General features: G+C 39.7%; 1 protein-coding gene across 3 annotated transcripts; it reads right to left on the bottom strand.

Annotated features, from left to right (window-relative positions):
• Positions 1-885: 885 nt before the first annotated feature.
• Positions 886-11348, bottom strand: grhl3 (grainyhead-like transcription factor 3). Of its 3 annotated transcripts, XM_055053503.1 has the most exons (17): positions 11206-11335; positions 10842-10909; positions 10408-10709; positions 9763-9928; positions 9607-9662; positions 8013-8262; positions 7697-7936; positions 7097-7208; positions 6089-6183; positions 5516-5674; positions 5338-5413; positions 4842-4963; positions 4064-4089; positions 3852-3937; positions 2946-3031; positions 2779-2843; positions 886-1871 (listed from the first exon to the last, which is right to left on the bottom strand). In XM_055053503.1, exons 3-17 carry the CDS (start codon positions 10413-10415, stop codon positions 1754-1756), a joined length of 1665 nt encoding a protein of 554 aa, XP_054909478.1. In that variant the 5' UTR covers positions 10416-10709; positions 10842-10909; positions 11206-11335; the 3' UTR covers positions 886-1753. The 3 variants fall into 3 exon arrangements, with proteins under 3 accessions (XP_054909478.1, XP_054909479.1, XP_054909477.1); XM_055053504.1 differs by lacking the exon at positions 10408-10709; XM_055053502.1 differs by lacking the exons at positions 10408-10709; positions 10842-10909 and having other exon boundaries at positions 11206-11348.
• Between the last annotated feature and the right edge of the window lie 9881 nt (positions 11349-21229).

Here is a 21229-nt window from a genome sequence, read left to right as displayed (position 1 = left end):
ACTCTGAACCTCCCATGAAATGGTCATTCACCTTAAGCAACAGATATTAATCACAGAGGCAGCCAGGAGGGGGGAGGAGCTGCAAAATATGTCAAGAGGGTCAGCATTAGATGAAAACTCTTCCTTTATGGAAGAGAAGCAAGAAGAAAGACACTGCTAAAAGAAACACAAATAATCACAGTTGAGGTCTGTTACAAGCTGCGTTGCATTTAGCCAAAATGCAGCAAAGTATTTTAAGGAATATCGACACTGAGCTATCTGAATATATATGCACAATGACGAAACATGGTGGTGGTAGCATCATGCTTTGGGTAAGCTGGTAAGAGATGAAAGAAAACTTGTGAGAAGCTGCAGAAGTCAAGAGACTGGGGTCAAAGTTCACCTTCCATCAGGTCAACAACCCTGGACGTATGAGACGGATGGATGGACCAGTTAAAGTCTGCACCTAACCAAAATGAGAATTTAAAAACTGATTTTCATAAAACATCGTCTTTGACAAAATTGAGCAGAAATGTCATCTGCAAAGCTGGATCATAAAAAACTAGAAGCTGTAATTATAGCAAAATTATGTGGTGAAATGAAAATATATGCTGCTCTTCAGATTTGCAAAGATTAAAAATCATTTAAATATTCACCACTTTGTGAATATTTTCATCTATCACATAAAATTCTAATAATGTGGGTATTGCGTTTGCAGAGTAGGAGGGAAGCATCATCCATACTTGCTCAAAAACAATCATTATGCAAATTTACAGAAATAATCCCCCCTCTCCTGCAGACTGGGTTTGTGCTTTCATGTAGTTTCATCTTTTTCAATATGCACTTGACCTCCAAAGTCCTTTGATTGTCATATTGGTTGGAACTTCTGAAGCAGACAAAACAAAAGTTTTTTTTTTCATTTTTTTATTTTCTTTGAAAAAAAAGAGGAAAGATGTATCAAATTTGAATGAGTCGCCATGTTGCTATTATGAAATAATTCAGGGATACATGGTTGCTTTGAAATGATGCACTATGTAAAAATATATATTTTTTCTTTTCCTCATACACACACACACGCATGACTTGAAAGTCTCCTCTTCAACCTGAATGTTTTTTGGGGGGATTCGGGATCAGCTCTTTCAACGAGGTTACACCGTAAAGTAGAGAAATGTCTGAAGATTTGGGCGAGAAAAAAAATGGCCAATACTAAACCTCGGTGGAAATGTCTGACTTTACGTTACGACTCCAAACTGACTTTTTCCTGGCAATTTTTAGGTGGGAAAACAAATAGAAAGAGACTTGGCGGTAAAAAAACAAAACGAAAGAAAAGTCAGATTGTGGGTAAGCAAAACGCTCCAGTGGGTATGCAGAAGAAATGATGGACAGACTGAAAGCAGCAAAATTTACATCGTTTAAAAATGCGTAAAAAAGGTCACTGAGCACAAATGATGTTTAGAGCTCTGAAAATTGAAATTCAAAGCAAATTGTTTCAAGCTGACAAAAACACTGAAATATTAAATCTATTTACATCTTATGTACACTGCAACTCATAAATGTTTTACATTAAAAATATTTTAGTCAAATAAACAAACCATAAAAACTGGGCAGACCGGGATTAAGAAATTCAAGAAATGGTTTTAACATTAAAGTCTGAAAATCTGGAGGGCTCCGTTCAGTCCGGTTCCAGCTCTTTGGGTTTTTCAGTCCACAGCTCTATTGTGGCTTCAAAGGTGGCTTCAAACACCGGCTGTGTTTCTCCGTCCTTCAGGGGAGTTTATACTTCAACGAGCGTAACTTGGAACTGACCGGCTGCCACCTCAGACATCTCGATGAGGAAAGCCGACTGGTTGCTGTAGTGTTCGATGATGTTGTCGTCCATGTTGACTAATATTCTACAAGATAATGACCAAAAAAATTTTTAAAAAGCGTTACTTCAGAGGTATTTAAAATAAAATAACATCTAGTTTTTTCCAATCACCACACAGTGCCAGTTCCTATGAATTTTTATTGAAACCAACTTCTGTTTGAGTTCTGGGTAAGAAACAAGAACTCTGTCAGCCTTTAAGTGTTTGACGCTTTAATGCTCTAGTTACCCTGCGGCTCACACACAGCGCCTGCAGGGACTGCGCTGATTGAAGGTAGGAGTAACAAAAAAGGGCGTGAGCGGCTGGGAGAATGTAACCCAACCTGTTAGCTTGGCTGCTTCCCCCACTGATAGCTGCCAGCAAGAGGCAGGAAAAAAACCCAGAGGTGTTCCAGCTCATCTAAGCAGGTCACAAGTTAAGGACTTTATATCTGCCCTGGTGTCACGCAGGAAAACAACCCAGATCAACATAAGTTTAAAACTGATGAGTTTCTGTTTTTCTGACTCGGCTCAGTGTGAAAGACGTTGGAAGCAGGTTTTTATATTTATTCGCAGGGTTCGGTAAAAACGACGTGATCTTTGTCAGATGTGTGGCAGTCGATAACGTGATAGGCAACATTTAGCTTGTGACTGGAAGCCCTGAGGCCTTCATCGGGAAAATGATCGCTTCAAATAGTACTTCCTGATGTTCCAGCGAGATACAGTTGTGAAAACATCAATAAGTCAAACAACTGCTGATGACTCATTTGCACTACCTGTGAAATCTATTCATCTGCTGCCATTTTGTAAAGGAGCGACAATTAAAACATTCCACAGGCTAAGCCAAACCTCCCGACCCGGTCTGTCGACATGAGGAGGATAAAGCTAGAAACGAAGCCCTGAGCATATGCATCCATGTCAGTTTCTTTCACATCACCCAAGATTCAGCAACTCACCCTCGTTTGCATTTTTTGCAGATTCTCCCAATGGTGTCTCTTTGCAAGCCGTACTTTTCGGAAATCTGAGGAGAGAAAGGTGTAGAGATGAAAGCTCTTGCTCAGAGAAAGATAATACACTTGTGAAATGAGGAAGACATAAACAGACGTCTTCATTTGATACTTACAGCTTCTCGCAGGCCTGACAGCGTCGGCGAGCTGAGCATGAGCGCGTCGAACACTTCCTCAACGCCGGTTCTCACGTACAGCAGGACTGACAGAGCAAGAGAGACACAATCAGCACCAAGAAAAACAAAAAGTACTTTTTTATTGAGCGTAGGAATGGGCTGGTTCAGAAAAAACAACTGTTTCAACAAAAGGCAAATCAGCATGGAAATAAAACTGCCCCTCCTGCACCTGTTGCTGGCTTAAAGAAGGGTGCAACACCTTTCCTTAGCTTTTAAAAGAAGAACTAATAGTTGTTTAGAAATACCTCTGACTTTGAAAAACCGAAAGCCATGGTGTCAAAAACAAAAAGAGGTATGACAGCGTGCCAAACATAACTTATTAAGATTTCACTTTTAAGATCTACCACTAGCAAGTCCTGAGCTAACCAATGAAATAACTGGATAGAATAAAATGTTCTATTGAAACTTTTATGCCATTGGTGCAAATTATACACTGCCACCATTTAAATAAATTTTAAATGAATTTCAACAGAATAAATTAGCATTGCTATGTTTGGCTGTTTTAAAAAAACATTTTATTGGCTCTAGTCGCCCGTATTTGACAGATAATTGACAGGAAAGTGGGAAAGCATGCAGCAAAGGTTGCCAGGCCAGGAGTCGAACCTGCAACAGCCGCGTTGAGGCTCGGGCCTCCATCTGTGGGTTATGCTTAACCCCTGTGCCGCCACAGCACAGCCCCGCCCAATAATCTATCTTATGTGGGAAAATCCATGTATCATGATCAAAATAAAGTGTTCCTAATTACATTAATGTGGCAGCATTAACAGGTGTTTTTTCTTAAGGTCATCCCAGCGTGAGAACCTGAGCCAGCCCATGCCTGCATTAGGGTTGTTTTTAATGTTCCACCTCTTTGTGGGTCTTCTCTGCGTGTCTGTTTGTTGGGTGGAGAGCCGTTCTGCTCTCTGTCTGGATACAGCCTCTTCAGACAACTCCTGCCAGCACAAAACCAACAGCCACGTCAGACAAAAGCAACCGGCTGATGGAAAGGTGACAGACATTCACAGGATAATGTTTTTTTTTTTTCTTTTTTGGGGGGGAAAGGTTGTTTTTGCGCTTACCTTTCAATGTCATCCATAGGAGTGGCCTGGTGAGACAATGGAGAAGAAAAGAAAAATCTGATTAGATGCGGCTCCACTGATAAAGACATTTTATCATTGCTCGAAGTGTTTATTTCCCATAACTTCTAGCAGAGCCACTCTGACGTGGACACTGATGAGGAGAGGCAGATAGCACCATCATACCCCTAATCACACCATTCAATCAGATATCCGTTTCTTTTCATGAGTTACTCTAACTTTAGTTATTCTGAATCTAAAATGTTTTGCATTTTAAATGCATTTAGCATGCTAATAACCTGACATTTACTGGCTCCTATGTAAACTCTACAACGTGTCCATGTAAAGCTTAGAGACTGTGGGAAAGCTGGCCTGTCTGAACAGCTCTCTAACCACACTGTTGTTGCAGCACTGATGAGTGAAGGACATGCAAAAAAAAAAAAAAAAAAAAGAAAGATGAGGGCGGCGTGCGGCGGATCGACATGTGGATGTTACCCTGGCTGTCTGCGTGCTTTCGTGCAAGCCCCCATGGCTCAGACGCCACATGTTCAGGCTGCAGATGCTTGAACTTGTGCCTGGTTTCGACTCCAATTAGCTTATCTGATGCAAAGCCTGTGTTTAGCTTCACTTTCACTGGTATTATTAACATCACCATCCCACTTCCTCCAGTTTCCCAAACCCAACCCCGTCCTCGCATACTTTCCCACAGTTTTTCCCCTGCTCCGCTCGTGCCTATCCCATCACCTGCATGGCTGTGCACGCAGACAAGGCAGGTCATTACCATGCGCTGTAAGCTGGTGAGGTGTGCCTCTGGGATGAAGAGGACTGGCTGAGTGACGAGGTCGTCTAGAGTCTTGAAGAAGGTGCACTCAGAGCCGATGGAGCTGCTCACAACAGCCTTGACTGCAAACAGACCAAGATATTCAACAAAGTGAGCTTATCATTCATTGGCTAGTGTAATAACCTGTCACAATATCAAATTTTGCAAATTGTCCCACAAGTTACTCTGATAATATTGTACTTTTGAGTAACATAATTGTTAGCTTTAAATTCTAATGAATATTTTACACTGGAACTGGAAGACATTTTAAATATCCAAAACAAATAAAGAAAACAACAAATAAAATTAACTATAAGACTTTTATCATCCAGTTTTTGGTATAAAAAAAAAAACGAGAAAAACAATGTATTATGCAACTGGAAATTATTGCACTTGTTTTACTTTATTATGCAATTAATCAATTTATTGCAACATAACTAGTCATAAAAATACTCACAATGTGCATCATTAGTGTTCTTTCCCCTCCTCTTGGATCTCTTCTTCTCTTCATCACGCATTTTTCTCTCTGCACCCTGCAGACACGCAAACAGGAGGTTACAATAATGGCACGAATCCCACAAATACCTGTTTTACATTGCTTATTGAAAAACAGTGACTGAATCTGAGTGGATTACCTTATCACAGAAAATCTTGACCTGGCAGGCAGCTCTGTGGATGAGCTGGTTGTTTCCTGAACTGAAGTCGTAGGTGTCGATCTGCAGGTTCAGAGGCAAACCCTTCACACCTTTCTGAGAGGAGAAGTCGGTGCTCAGGGAGTTTATACCAATGTAAATCTGAGGAAAAAGAAGACAAAAAGATTTTAAATCCCTATTTTATTATTCATGTGCTTTATTTAGAGTTAAATTGAGGGGACTTCAGTTCGAATGAAAACAGGATCACCTGCAGCACTTTTTTTTTTAATTTCTAAGTAGTTATTTTTTCGTCTCCCACACTAATACCCAATTGGAGCAGGTTTACTGGCCCCACCTAACACCTCAGGGCCCAGCAGAAAGGCTAGGTCTGCCGGAGATTCACAAGGAAAAGGCATATTTTACATTCCTGCTGTGCCTCTTCAGCCGCTCCTTTTTCTGTTTTCTGTTTTGTTTTACTGCCAGCGTTTCCGTTGCTCTGCCGTTCAACACGTCAGCTAACGCATCTCACGACAGCAGAGAAATCTTGCATGCATTAAGACAAGGTACTGTCTTTACCTTTGCCTCCTCGTTGGGGTTCCACACGAAGGAGAACGCGTTGAAGGCCACCTCCTCCACGTTGCTGATGCCGCTGAACACTTCTTTGTAGTCGGCTGTGTGAAGTTAAGAGATACCAATATTTTAAATCCTTACAAGGTAACATTTTCTCAAAATTAGAGACAAATAAGGCCTCTAACTCGTATTTTAAAATGGTCCATGCATGTTTTGGTAACTGGATGTTCTCATCAGAAAAAAAATTTGAAAGCAAATGGTTCTTTTTTTTGCAAACTGTTATCTTCCTAAAATAATGTCATTATTTGCAAAAAGATGATTTAAGCAAAAAAAGTGTCTTGGAATATTATTTTATGAAGGTGAAAATAAAGTGCATGTAGCTCCATTTAAATACACGATAGTCACAGAATTTGCACACTTTCTTTGTGCTACATAAGTTTTCAACAGGAAAAAGATCATTTTTGATTGTTGTTGGTAGTTGTTTCTTTTAGAGGAGAAATTTCAGAAACCAAAAACAAGCACAGACTCATAAATCACTCATTTCATCATATTTCCAAAAGATGACAAAACACTTTGGCCAAAAAGTGACTTCGGCACAATTTACACTGCTTTTCTTTGCTAGCAGTTTTATTTCACATACCTTCTGAAAATAAAGGCCCGAGTCATTTTTTGCCAAATGATAAATTAGGCATAAAATAAAACATTTTTTAAAAACGACTTTTATTTTCGGTGACGATTTGTAAAAAGGAAACTGCTAGCACAGAAGAAAAGACAGAGTAAATAGCTCCCCCTATAGGTCAAAGTACAAAGTATTGTCACAGAATTTGCACACTTCCTCTTTGCCACTTATTTTTTCAACAAGGAAAGAAAGTATATTTTTTTACCCCAAGAAATGTGAAAATTATTTATAATTTAACTTTTTTATTTTGGTTGTTATTGCTTGTTTTTGAGGAGAAAGTTCAGAAACCAGAAACATGAAACTGATCACGCATTCGTGTGGAAAAGAAAACATACCGATGTCAATCACCCTCTGCTTGACAGTTGGCTGACGCCCGTGCCAGTGGTTCCAGAAGCGGAGCTGCATTTCTGGGCTCTTGTCGTTCTCAAACACCGCCATCACCACCGTCTGCAGAGGAGAAAACAGAAAGGTCAATGGCAGTGAGTAGGCCACATTTCTCTAATGAGGATCTCTGTTTTTACTGAACAACAATACATTTCATTCATGACGGGAAATCCTTCTTTTCTCCTCTGATTTTCCTGACAAACAAAAGAGCAGTGAGAACACCACACCTTCTCCCCTCCTTGTTCTGTCTTTTTATTAACGCAGCTGAGCTGAGCTGTCCTCCACTCTGGCCCCATTTAACTGCCACAGAAACAAAATGTATGGCACAAGACCTGTCCGCAAGCTGTTAGCAGGGCATTAGTCACCGATGGAGCTGGCTTCCAGGGAGGGACTAACATTTGGGAAGGGCTCGTTTGGCGACAGAAATAAAACAAGAATAATATCTGCTCCTCAAACCCTTAGGGAAAAAATACTACAGTAGTTCCAAATGACTTTACGTCAAGCTGATCAAGACTTTGAGGAGATCTTTTTTAACACAATGACTCACTCACCTTTACTTTGGTGGCGGTGAGGCAGGCGCTGCTGTCGACTCCCTGCAGAGTGATGGGGTAGAACTGGCCTTTGTTCAGGTAAACCATCGGCAACTCGCTGGACTTGTGAGGCAACGCAGCAGGAGATCCGAGGGCAAACTGGAAGTCGTTCCTGGGCCTCTCCGGAGAGGAGCTGGCGTATGAGCCCGAGTAGACGGGGCTGGAGTGGCTTTCTGGAAACTGATCGCTATAGGGAAGAGTCTGAACCCCACACAGCGCAGATATGTTAGTAAAAACACATAAAGATTCAACCTTTAGACAGTGGCGGTGGGCTTACCTCAGCGCTAGGGTCAGCGAACCCAGCGTTCTCTGGCCACTTCTGCATCAGGTCAAAGATGTTGTTGAGATCCTGCTTGTCGTACGTGTCTGCGACGACGCTGCTCAGGGTGGCGTACGTGTCCGAGGAGCCGGGAGCGGAAATGATGGGCTGGGAGGAGATCTGCTTCAGTCCCAGAACCTCCTGAGAGTGGGAGGGAACGATCTCGGAGAGGATCTTTAAGACCGGGTCGTTGACGTTGGTCAGGGTCCTGCCGGGTCAGAAAGAGGCAAAAGTTCAACAGAGAAGCCAACAACTGTGAGCTAAACATAATATCTATATATATATATATATATATATATATATATGGGCATAATACAAAATACACAGGTCAAATCGTTTTTGTTTTCACACAGTAAAGCTTTTACAAATTGCACAATAACTTGATCCAGTTTTGTCTAAATGTGGAAGTTTTTCACAATTTAGTGGAAAAAAGTCCTCAGAAATAATTTTTTATCAATAAATTTAAAGTTTCATAAATTGTATTCATTAGAGAATAATCTGTTCTCAACATAACTAAAGATAATCAAACATTTCCCTGTAATTTACCATGTGACAACTTGTGGTTTGCCATCTTGATGAAGGATTAAATGAATAATTTCTGATACTTTTTACAATAATTTTGTTGTATTGTCTTTTGTTTTGCATTTAATGTTTAATATTTGTCTAGCTTCACCATTTTAACCTTGTTTTATATAATCTGATTGGTTTTAGCTAGATAAATTACTAATTGTTCTGGGCAACAGATGAAAAATGGCATTTTGAACAGAAATTTTAATTTTTGGACTCCATTTCTGCCAAATAAATTTCAGATTCAGTGCAAAAAATAAACTTCTGCACTGTTAGCCAGCAGTGGTCCATTTTTTTTTAACATTTGCTTGGAAGGGTCACATTCCCACTTAGCTGGAAACACAAATAATTTATGGAAACCTTGAACTGACTGATAAAACCTTTGCCACCCCCTGTTAGCATAAAGCCCTGAGCGGAGAGCCACATCTCCTACATCAAAAAGCACCACTGAATGCGACTGAAGATGGCGACGCGTGCAGCAGCTAAAGCGCCAAAAGCTGCCTGCAGAACAGCAGGCTTTGCGTGTGGGTGGGAACTATTTGTTTCTTAATCCGGGCCTTCTTTCCCCGGCTCTGTGTTTGCATTTCTCCATTGAAAACGTTTGAGGGGACAACACTGTGCCCCGGCACTGGCCTTTTCTCTGCCACCTCAGGAGGAACAAGGAGCAGCAGCAACGTGTTGTGAAACTGTCAGAAAGGGAGACGATGATGGAGAAAGCTCTGTTGTGCTCTGTTTGGCCACGGGATTACCCACTCATTAGTTTATGACCTCCTAAAGCCCTGCCATTTTTCCTTCATGAATTATGACCGTCATAAGTTTCATCAAGTGAGAAGAGAATAAATACGCGGATTAAATTTCTGAACGTGACACGAAGAACATCTGTTTCTCAAGTTTCTCACAGTCAATGTATTTTTTTTTATGATTTAATTTGGACTTTAGGGAATTCTGGGGGAAAACTTGGGAATTCTGTAAAAATTCAGCTGACCTGTCTGTTGGCTTGCAGATGTTGTTGCGGTTGAAGGCAGCAACTTTCTGCCCTTTCTGGTTGTGGAAAAGAACAAAATTCAAAAATATTAAATAAAAACATCAAAATAAACAAGAAATTAATTTGTTAAGGAGTGAAAATTGAACATTTTTTTACCCTGCACTGTTCCTGAAGCATTGTTATGGCTGTCATGGTTTCTCCAGGGTTGAGTCCAAGCTTCTGCTCCTGGTTGGGGGTGTCCAGGTAGGGCCAGGAGTCCATTACGTAGTTTGTACAATGGTTATAGTTGAAGTTCTCGCTCTGAAAGACCAGTCCCAGAGTCCTGCAGCAGGAATCAAAGAGTTTAGATTGACTTATTTGAACAAAACAAATGAAAAAGCATGTTTTTTCTGGGAGTGAGAGGCTTTGACAGAGCCGTAGTGAGCTGCAGACGAGCTGCGGAGGTTCCTGAGCCTTGGAGCACTGTACATACTTGTCCTGGAGCATGGAGGGTTTCGATTGCAAAACCACAGTGCTGAGTAAGAACCCTCAGGATCTCCAGCGTCAAAAGGGTTCAGCAACACATAAACAAGCACACACATACACAGGTGTAGCGCTTTGTGGTTTCAAGCGTAAACAGGGGGAAACCACATGCTTAAATCCTATATAAACCTCCTTATTTGCACGAATGCAATCTGATGTATTTTCTGCTAAAAAGAAGACAGCATCTACAACCAAGAAGCTTGCTCTGCTTTTCCGTCTCAGTTGTAAAATAACTAACGGTTGGGATTGTGAGGATGCAACTTGTTTAGAAAGACTCACAGTGACATTGGATTGTGAACAGGCTCCCTGCCAGGATAAGCCCCCTGCCCTCCCCTTCTTTAGTGTGAGTCTGGAGCCACTAATGAACAAACAGCAGAAGTTTAGCTTGGATAAACAGTTAATAAAATGTGCTGACAGACACACGAGACCACAGCTATTCACAGCCGCATCTGAGTCAATGCACAGGGAGAAGAAATCCCATGTATGTTGTGACTCCCAGTTAAATTCCAAGTTTGGAAACTGAACTTCTTAACTTAAATTTCTCCCCAACTCGCCTGCCCTCCAAATGCTCAGAGATGCCCCTGCAACAGATAAAATAAATTCCTGCTTAGACTTATTCTACATTTCACTCAGAAACCAGGACTTTATTTCAGATAAGGTGGGCTCCTGTCTAACGTTTCACCACCGTGTAACTCAATGCATCACATGCTTACTGTCACTGCGCTCCAACACCTCCAGAGGAGATTCTCATTTCCCACAATCCCTTTGTGCTCCGTGGCCCCTGGGTTAGAGACAACACAAGCTGAAACAGACCCACTGCTGCCTCGGATCCTGAAAGTGTGTGTCAGCCTCTGCGCTTTTAATACAACTTGTCCGTATCAATTTTCCCGGTAGAAATCCCAGATAAAAAGCAGCAGGGATTTTCACATGGGGGTCCCATTGCACACAAAAAATTTAAAATGAAAATAAAAGGAAATTATACAAAAAACCATTAACAGGACTATCATACTTCTACTTACAAGTACAGTTTTATAAATGAACATTTTGAGGGAAAATATTTAAAAAAAGAAAACTTACTCAGTCTCTTTGGTCATCTCTCCCGTACCAGTTAATCTGAACAGGCTCCTTTAGGTATTCACTGTATATATGAACTCTTCTCTCTGTGTCAGTCTGGCAGAGATCACACACAGATTAGTCAACTGCAGTGATTTTCTCTGAACAAGGCCCAGTTTTATGTCATGCCAGAACAGAGTCTGCTTCTCTCATCTGATTGGCTCAGAGCTCTGCAACAGGTGTCTGATAGGACAGGTGGAGGGGGGCCTGCATGCTTGCACAGGAGAGCAGTTGCCGCAGTTAGCAGCTTGTTTTGCATAACAATCTCAGGTGGGCGGGTCTTGCATCTCATCAGGTGAATCAGAAAAATAGAGATTGGGAGTCATCAAGTGTGAAAGGTTTGATAACGACTGAGAGAAGGAAACAAAGGGAAGGAGCCTGCCTTTAACATGTCAATAGTTTTCACCTCTACTCTGGTTTTGGCTTCTTTTATTTCTTTTTCTGTTTTGGGAATTGTTAATTGGGGGAAAAATTTGCATGTTTTTCTGAGTTAATCTAGTCTTTGTTCTTAAGTTCTACTCCAAACGATCCTCACTGAGGTGGAGATAGTAAATTATAACGACCATTAAAAACAAGCAGGTCTATGTTTAGGCAAAATATCCACCTCTGTTGGATTATTGGGTTTAGCCTGTAATTAAAGTCAGTGTGACACTTTGGTTTTAAATTCGCACACTTGGAATGAAAGAGGAAGCTTTCAGAATGTCTCCAGAAAAACTTCAAACTATACGCAAGCCGGAAAGCTTTATCCTGCATTCCTGGTCGTCAGCAAACCAAACTTTGCCGATATTTAATTTGTCATAACTCTCCGCTTTAACACAATTGGCTGGGAGCCCCAACACCTGGAGGAATTTGATGTGGCAATACTTCAATATCCTACCCACACATACACTCGCCCACTCTTACTTGCTCAACAAGTAAATGCATAGAGAAAAAGTATCTTTTCTTTGGGAGTGAAAGAGAAAGAAAAAAATTGTGCAATCATTGTTCTGCAGGACATACCTTTCAACAAGACATAAGTGACTCATCTTGATCATAATTATTACTCTCCTTTGGCAAAAGGCGTCTTTGTTTTTGCTTACAGCATTTTCTAATTTTTGCTGCAAAATGCTGCCTAATCTGGGTTTAATTTTCCAGCACTCATCCAGGGGTGCTACCAGAAATCTTGGGCCCCATGACAGCTGCTGTTACAATTTTTTGAGTCCATCTGACCTTTCAAAAGCGTCACAATTTTAAAGGCTTTTTTCTGAACTGCTATTACTGGTTAACGTCATGCATCATTCCGGCCAAAACAACCAATCAGAGCCAGGAGGAGGGTCCTAGTGCTGTCAATCACCCTCATTCACTCACTGCTAAACGTGCTATAGTGGAAAAACAAATATGAGCTTTTTGGTCATATTTGCCCAAACTTAACATTTAATTTTCACAACTAAAATCTAGTTTAGAAAACACAATATAATTAATTTTGTAATTGACAGAGGACCATTTTTTACATGTCTATGATCAAAAATAAACAAATTGTGCAGAGCCCCCTGTTGGTCAGGGTCCTTGGAACTGTCATAACCTTTCCCCCCTATAAGGCATCCCTGATGAAACCACAACATAAACTATGTCTGTATGAAGATCCGTCATGCAAAGGATTTGTTTTCCAATTTTCTCCAAGTCAAACAAATACTAATATTTCAGGGTCAATGCCCAGTCTTGTATTAAAAATTTAAACTGGAGGCTGAAAACAAACAATTAACAGTCTTTTGTACAAGAACTATGAGGTGTTTTGGCATAACTTTTGGACTTTAGCAATTTCCATTCTAAAGCTGTGGTTCTTAATTAATCCTGCATAGATTCAGCATGGAGTTCCTCAGAGATTTTGGCCCATATTTAGATGAGAACATCATGGATTTGCAGCAGATTGAAATGCATTAACCACCTACAACCCTCCCACATTTACTATCTTAATGCTCACTTTGACCATCAGCTCTCCTTGATACATAAATGCATTTGCCACCTAAAAGTGGTTCTGATGCAGCGACAGAACCAAACGCTGATTCTGGTTCATTTGGTCCCGTAATGCTTGGTTGAAGATTGGCCGTACAGGCCTTTATTAATGTGTGCCTTTATTAGGCACACATTAAATTGTGTGCCTAATAAAGTGGCCAGTGAACGTACATGAAACGTAAGATTGTGGTTTAATTGTGCATTCAGATTTTAGTCAAAAGCCAAAACTTTCAAGTTCCAAGTTGAGAAACCTGCAACACGCCACTCTGCTTTCCTGAGAACAGCTCGTCTTTTCAAGCAAAATAAAAATAGTGCCACATTTAAAAGCTCTGACCCTTCCCTGTAACTGAATCACTAGCTTTAAGTTAGTCACACATCGCGTGACGCTTCAGGACGTCTTGGTGCTTCGTTTAAGTTATAAGCAGAAGTTTGGCTGTCATCCCAAATCAAATTAAAATCACCGCTGTGCCTTTCGGTTAAAAGAGTGGGCGATGAAAATAGTCACACCTGAAGAGCCAAGAGCATTTCTGAAAGCTAAACAACAAATGCACATAACACTTCAGATGACTGAAACGAATAAAAAGCTAAATTAATGCAGTGGAAAAGATTATCTGATCAAACTCTTGGCCTTAATATCATCAAAGCTGAATTAACAAATCCTTAAGTCATCTCTAAAATCAACAACACACCAGAGATTTTAGGTCAAATCTGACGCCTGAGAATGACAGGTGAGGTAAGAATGGATGACCATCAACCTGTTTGACTGAGGCCTAGAAAATTGAGTCCTAAGCTGCCAGAGTCCACTGTGTGGCAGTTTGCGTGCATTTTCCACCACGCTCTGCTGCACACAAACAGACGTCGGCATCGGCTCCACGCACGACTGCTGCTGAGACGTCTTTGCTCTCATCGCCTTTATCTTTTCCAAACCATTGTCTCCTTTTTCCTCACTCTCCTACATCCCACTTACTCTTCCTTTCACCCTCTCCCCACCAACTCATTCCCTTGCATCTGTTTAAACATGGGTCAAAATTAAACACTGTTACCTTATTATTTTTTTTTACACCACAGTTTCACACAAGACAAAAAAAAAGACAAAAAATCCAAACAAAAGAAAGTTTAAAAGAAATGTTTTTGTTCTTTTATGTATGGCTGATTTTCAGTGTTCACTCCTACATACTAACCATATCTTGGCATCTCTTACTCTAGTGTTATCTTTCCATTTGAACCGACTCCTTGTTTTGTCATGAAGGAATTTGTGTTGGAGATTTAAGACAACAAAATTATCCCAAAGCATGTTGTGTTCTCTTATTCCACAAACTGGGAAACTTTGCTTCATGCTAATAAATCTGCACCTGTTCCGGTGAAGACCTGTCACGTCTTTAACCTTTCCTTTCTTCTGTGCTGCTCATAATAAACTCCTTCAGTCCTTGAACTGTTAATTCTTCGCATGGCTTTGGAAAAACAGAAATCACAAGATTGACAGTTTCTTCAAATAGTAACATTTAGGAGGCCACATGCAACATGCGGGTCTGGAGCCAGACATCACTCCTGCCATCAACTCCTCATCCGTGATAAACATCAGCAGAACCGTGAGGCTTTTATTGTGAAATATCACACCGTGAATGTTACTCTACATCCATGGAAACGTAAGAGAAACAACAATACAAGCATTGTTTTGAAGATTAACTTCCTGCACTGGCACAAGTGTATGGAGCAGATAACCTATCATATCTCCCATTTTGTTAAATTAAGGTGAGATTTGCAGCAATAGTTTATATAACTATAAAGTTGCAGGTTTTGGTGAGGCAGAAGCTAACCTTTTCCACCTCTAATGACACATATCAAGCATCATTCAAAAGAAAGACATATAAAAATAAAAGAGTGGTAATGCTTGCTCATATGTACGCATCCTTAAGCTAATAGACAATTAAATCATCTTTTTATTAAATTCCAGTTTTTAGGAATTAACATTTAGCAGCATTTATTATTAGGACTTGAATTAAAAGTTCAGTGGTTCTTGCAGGATTTCCTTCCTGTTTGCGCTTCTGCATTCCTGAGATGAAGCCATAATCTGCAAAGATCCTGAAAAGGATCAAGTTATTGTATTAAGGCAAGAATCAGGAGAAGAGTTCAAAACTCATATCTGTCAAATTGTACAGAAAAAGTCACTTTGAAAATGATAAATCAAAGTTCTTGTGATAAGAAATCTATCATACAGCAAAAATAAATGATCACAAAAAATGAAACAACAAAAACACAAACATTAGCAGGCCATCTTATGAATTTTCGTTTTAAAAAACAGCTTTGTTGGCTCATTTAAGATAAATCTCCCAGTGTGTTGTAATGTGAGCTGTGTGAAGATGTTTGAATGATTTGTTGATCTACCGAGCTGAGGAGAAAGTGCAGGCCTCATCGCTGTTGTCGCTTCGTTTGCGCTACACCAGAAAGGCTCCAGGAGTCTTCTGACATTCAAATACCCCCATCCCACTCCCTGTCCATTAACTGCCCCCTCTTCTTTGTTACTCCCCCCCAGATAGGAGGCTGCAGCCACTCCCAGAAACTCTGCATTGCCCCGAGAAAGGGATAAGAGTTGGCGGTGGGCAGGAGATGAGGAACTGCAGAGAATCCAGAGAAGCTATAAAACATAAATGTTAGGGAGAAAAGAGGAGATCCATCAGCATCTGAGGGATTCAGAGTGAAGTAGATCGTTTTAGTGGAGTGATGTGAATGTGAATGGCTATGCAGAGGATAAAACATGCCTGAGGCCTCGAGTCGTTCCACAGAAACGACGGCGGCATTGCTCAATGGGTTTTTTTAAGCAATGCAGCTCAATGGTTTTTTGTTTTTTTTCTCAGCTCTGCTTCAGGCAGAGGAAAACAAACAGTTTCCGGCTGCTTCATCCAATGGCCGTAAAATAAAAAAGCAGCATGTAACCTACAAAGGAAACATGTTTTTCAAGCGTAAAAGTATTGCCTCTGCATTGTGCAGAAGGTTTGCTGTGCAGTTAGAGCCAATTTGGGAAGGATTGTTGACATCTGTGCTGCATTTACAGCCATTGCTTTTGGATTCCCAGCATTTTCTTTGGGCTGTCGGTTTGACCACAATCAACAGGAGTTTGCAGAAAGACATGCAACACAACCGCCTTCACACCCGTAGGCTTGTGTTTAAGACCTGCCGTCTCTATTGGATGAAAGCAAAAACACTTAGAGCTAAAGACACCAAAGCAGAAAGATTACCACGTCTAAATCTTCTTCATTTTATATGCGAGACATTTCACTGAGGCAATCAGAATCAGCTGCTCATCATCAAACTAACTCCAGCAAGTAGAAAATAATGCAGAGACAGCCGGTACATCTAATTTAAATATCATGCATTACCACCACTAGAATGATCTTTTTTTATACAAAGCAGCTGTTGAGACTCATCTCCATATCAGGTTTCTTCCTGAGCCCAGAGGCCAGTTAAATACAACCGATCTTAAATACTGACCTGTGAAGACTTGTCTGCAGAAAGCTGCAGCAATTACAACCCCTTGAGACATTCCCACGCCTGTTAAATAAGGACAATATTTATAAAAGCATACATAACCAGAGTGAACCATTTACTGCCTGAAGATACAGATAAGATAAGGAGCTTTTGCAGAGATGCTTCTCCTGCCCTAATGTATCGTTATTATTCCAGCACAATGCAAAAGGTTGAAGAGAGAATGGTGACTCTAGTCTTGTTCATTCTAATATGAAAAATACCAGTCTGGTTTTTCTACCAAAGCTATTTTCCTCCAAAGAACTGCATTCTGAATCACTAGAGTCTATTTTCTGTAAATGTGAGAGACAGTTTACTAAAATACTTGGCCTGGCCTGTCTGGCAACAACAACTATGCCACATTTAAAGGGACTTGAACATTGGAAATATGCTTGAAACCTCCATGATGGTAAATACATTTTGTAGTTGGATTGTGGATTAACTGTAACAGCTATTATGTGTGCCTCAGTGTTTTACATTGAATAAACTAAGCCTAAATTTGTTTAAATCACAGTTTTTGAAGTCAGTGTTTGTGAAAAACAGACTTTCCCACCTGGAGCTCTGACTGCAGTCATTTTCATTCCAGCTTTGAATTTTGAATTCATATTGAGTAAATTTGTGTTTTTAAACTGCATTTTTAAACCAAACTTGTAGCACCAAGAGAGGTTTTTCTTTTCTGAAGAAGTGTAAGCTTTGTGCTACTCTTTAGAAATATCGGTCCATATGTTAGTACTCCATACCTGTTTCTTTTTTTTTTTTTAATGGTTAGCACCATCAGTCTTCACCCAGGAACAAGTGCTTGTTGTAGCTCTGACAGCCTCAATCAGGTAACATATGTCTGTACAAATCATAGAAAGAAGTCAGGCAGAGTTAGACCTGTTTCTGGTTTCTAAGACAAACTCCAGCAGCAGGACAATGCAAACAAAGTACACAAGCAGACAGAACCTCTATTAAGGAGTGGTGTGTCATTTCTGAGATAAAGCACAGAAACCGAAGCTAACTGTTGCTTAAATTACTACAAAAACAAACTGTGAAACTGTGGTTTGCCTTTGCAACGTTTGGGAACAAAGTGACATTTCTCACCTCATAAACAGAGTTTTGTTCCTTTTATAGTTAGAGGATTGGGACATGTAGCTGGAAAATGGTTCAACGCAACATTGCATGAACCAGAAACTTCTTCACATGAATCAAAAGGAATATCATCTCACTGATAATATCAGTATTATATTCTTAACATTAAATTATCTCAGTTGACTGAGTTAATATGCTCAGTCTACTTCTATTTTACATCACCAAACATATCTGTCTTCTGCAGTTTAAAATAATGTCAGTCTGCATGGTAAATATTATGTAACTTTCACTCGTCTGTAAGCATAGCTTTAAAAAGTGGAAACAACCTGCTGGTCTTGCTTTGCTTCACATCTATTATTACAAACTTGTGCAAAAAGAAAACAAGTTGATAATGAGTGGAGCTTGTGTATTTAACTGAACATGGTAAATTTTTGTCATCTTTAAGACTTCTTCTGTTTTACGTCACGGAGACGTTCTTCCACTTTTCTTTTTCACTGTTTCTGAACGGTTAAAAAATAAAAGGACTTTGTTGTAGAATGACTCAAGTTGTGTGCCATTTTCATACAGTGCAAAAGAACAAAGTATTTTCTGAGGCTTTAATCTGATAAAACCAACAGATTACTTAAATGCACTTTACATTTGTTTCGGTATTATTTCACTTTTTTTGATGCACATCTCTGGCAGGTTAGATAAATAAAAAGTAAAGAGTTTGTGTTCAGTGGCTAAACCTCGGTCAGATTGACAATTTTCAAGAGTTGGCAAAAAATTTTCACTTGGATTTAGGTCTGTACTTTGACTAGGGCGTTCCTGAACAGGCTTTGATCTAAGCCATTCCTTTGTAATTCTGACTGTATGTTTGCGCTTGATTTCCCGTTATGTCCCAGTTACCAGGATTTTTGTTTCGGGATTGCCCTTATTTTAGCTCTGCAAATATTCCCAGCCATTCTGATCCATTTCCAAGAGGTAATTCCCACAGCATGCTACAGCCAACACCATGTTTTACCATGTCTTACAGTGGGCATGTGCAATTACCTCCCAAGCAGTGTTTTATAATGCAGTCAAAAAGTTCATTTTTCGTCTTATCTAACCAGAGCGTCTTCTAATCACTTCCTTTTGGGAATTTTTTCCATAAAGTCCACCACTTTTTAATTAACAAAACATTTTGTTTTGTTAATTTAGTGATGATATGAAGGCCAATGGTTGCACTGGACTTTACCTATGTGCATGAATACTTTTGCAAAGCAAAGTCATGCTAATTTGCAGTATGAAGAACAGCTTTTAGTTAAAGGTGAACTAACCGAATGTTTAATGTTTCTCGGGGCAGCCTATTTTCTGTCAGCCATCACCGTAAATATACTAGTTATTAGGAAGCGCGTGTCTGCACCTGCTTTTCTTTCCCCGAAGATAAACATCTCTCCACCGCTCTCCCATCACCATCTTTTTTTTCTCCTCCTCATCCTTTTCCCAATCCACCCATTGCTCTGCGTCCCTTTTTTTCTATGGATGGCTGCTGATATTCCCGTGGGATAGTGGAGGAGGAGAGTTTTCCAGGCGCTGTTGCTTCATCATCCCAAATAAATCAAGGAACATGTTCAGGCCACTTTACATTGGGTTCACAGGTGAAACACACAGACAGAAACTCTTTTTTCCCCCTGCTTGCATGTCCTTCTCATGCACTCTGCACTATTTACAATGTGAACGTTGTAATGTTCTCTTTTGTACTCTTTGCTGACTTTACCCAATTGTCTTTTTATGCTATTTCTAATCTTACAACCTACTTATACAATTAAAAAAAGGTAAAAATCTCAAATATGATTAATTTAATGCTTTTCCCTATTGGTTTATCTTTATATTCTTAAAAAAAAATAAACATTTTTGAATCAATTAAAGATTCAAAAGTGACTTCCAGCTAAGAAAAGACACCTGTGATACTTTTCCATAATCCGTTTCTCTCTCTCCCCGCCTCCTTTTGCCTTTTCTTCGTCTCGCACCCAGTTTCAGTCTACATGTCCTGGCTTGTACGTTTCCTCCAAGACTTGGAGGAAAAGTACACTCCTCATCTGCTGAAACAATCGCAGTGCCCTGCTCATGGGCCGCAGCAGGGTGCGCCTTGTTGCAGACAGGGAACACGAGAGGCTGACGTATGTGCAATCTTTGTGACCTCTACTTTTGATCAACGTCCAACTTTCTGCTGCCATAGAGATCTTTGTATTGTTTTACACAGTTAAACAAAGAGAACCGTTGTTTGGGGGTTGGATTTTCCCCAGCTTGTTTCTCTCTCTGAAAAACAAACAAACAAAACAAAAAAATAAAAACTTAATTTGAAGGCCGGAAAATGTCCTTGTGAATTGCGGGAATTCGTAAGGTAAATCTGAGGATTTAACAGTGTTTTTCTTTTTAATTGCTTAATTTAAGCCTCTCCGTCAGTTTTCACAGAACCATTAAAAATGATATAACAGCGAGGCTTATTGAGGTTTGGCTGCAGACTAAAAACATTTGGATTTCGCATACAAGAGAAACAAGAGATCTATGTAGTTCTGCTAGACATCTGGAGAGATAACAACAAGATATTTAATCAGAGAAGCAGCCAAGATGCTTAAAGGGGTAAACAAGCTGGAAAAAATACCAATGATAGTTTATACTCCATGTTTGACTGTTAAAAACATAAGATCACTGCAGTCTGCAAAGAAATAAGTACATTTTCATGAATACTAAGAAATTTTTTACTTTCAAAAAGCTCCTATTTCTTGCCTAAAAGTTACCTTTAAGTAATTTTTGTCTAATTTCAAGTGTACTGAGATTTTTGCACTGCAAACTGGATCAAAACTATTTGGTAAAATTTATGTTTTTGCAGTAATTACAGCAAAGCTGCTTCAATGAAGCCTTGATTTAGTGTAACTGAATACAAATTTAAACCTCTTTTCTGTTTTTTTGTTATTATTATTATTGTTTTAAAAAAAACACTTAAGATTACCATTTATTACTTTTCTTCCACTTCCGATTTATGTGGTCTTTTGTGATGAATTATCATACAAATATCTCAATAAAATACAATGCGGCTCAGTATTTCATGTTTTTTTTCTGCAAATATCTATGGAAAATTTGTCTATTCTCCAATTTTTTAGAGCATAAAATATTTGAAGTAAAATGCAGGTCTGAAAATAAAAATATCAAGTTGCAGCACTATTAAGCTATTGGCTGGAGTTTAAAGCAGCCAAGGGATTATCAAGTATTTTAAACATTTTAGCAAATCACATTCTGCTGCTGCCCCAACAACTGCAAATGCTGGGCGTCTGCTGTGTTTTACAGGTAAAAAAAATATTTTATTGTAACTTGTTTCATTTGCTAACATTGTGTTTTTAGGGTGTAGATTCATTCAACACCCTAAAGGTATTGCTTCTTA

This window comes from Poeciliopsis prolifica, unplaced genomic scaffold (genome assembly GCF_027474105.1).
Source record: "Poeciliopsis prolifica strain line A6 unplaced genomic scaffold, Auburn_PproV2 SCAFFOLD037, whole genome shotgun sequence".
In the NCBI taxonomy this organism is placed as follows: domain Eukaryota; kingdom Metazoa; phylum Chordata; class Actinopteri; order Cyprinodontiformes; family Poeciliidae; genus Poeciliopsis; species Poeciliopsis prolifica.
This window is presented reverse-complemented; position numbering and strand designations above follow the sequence as displayed.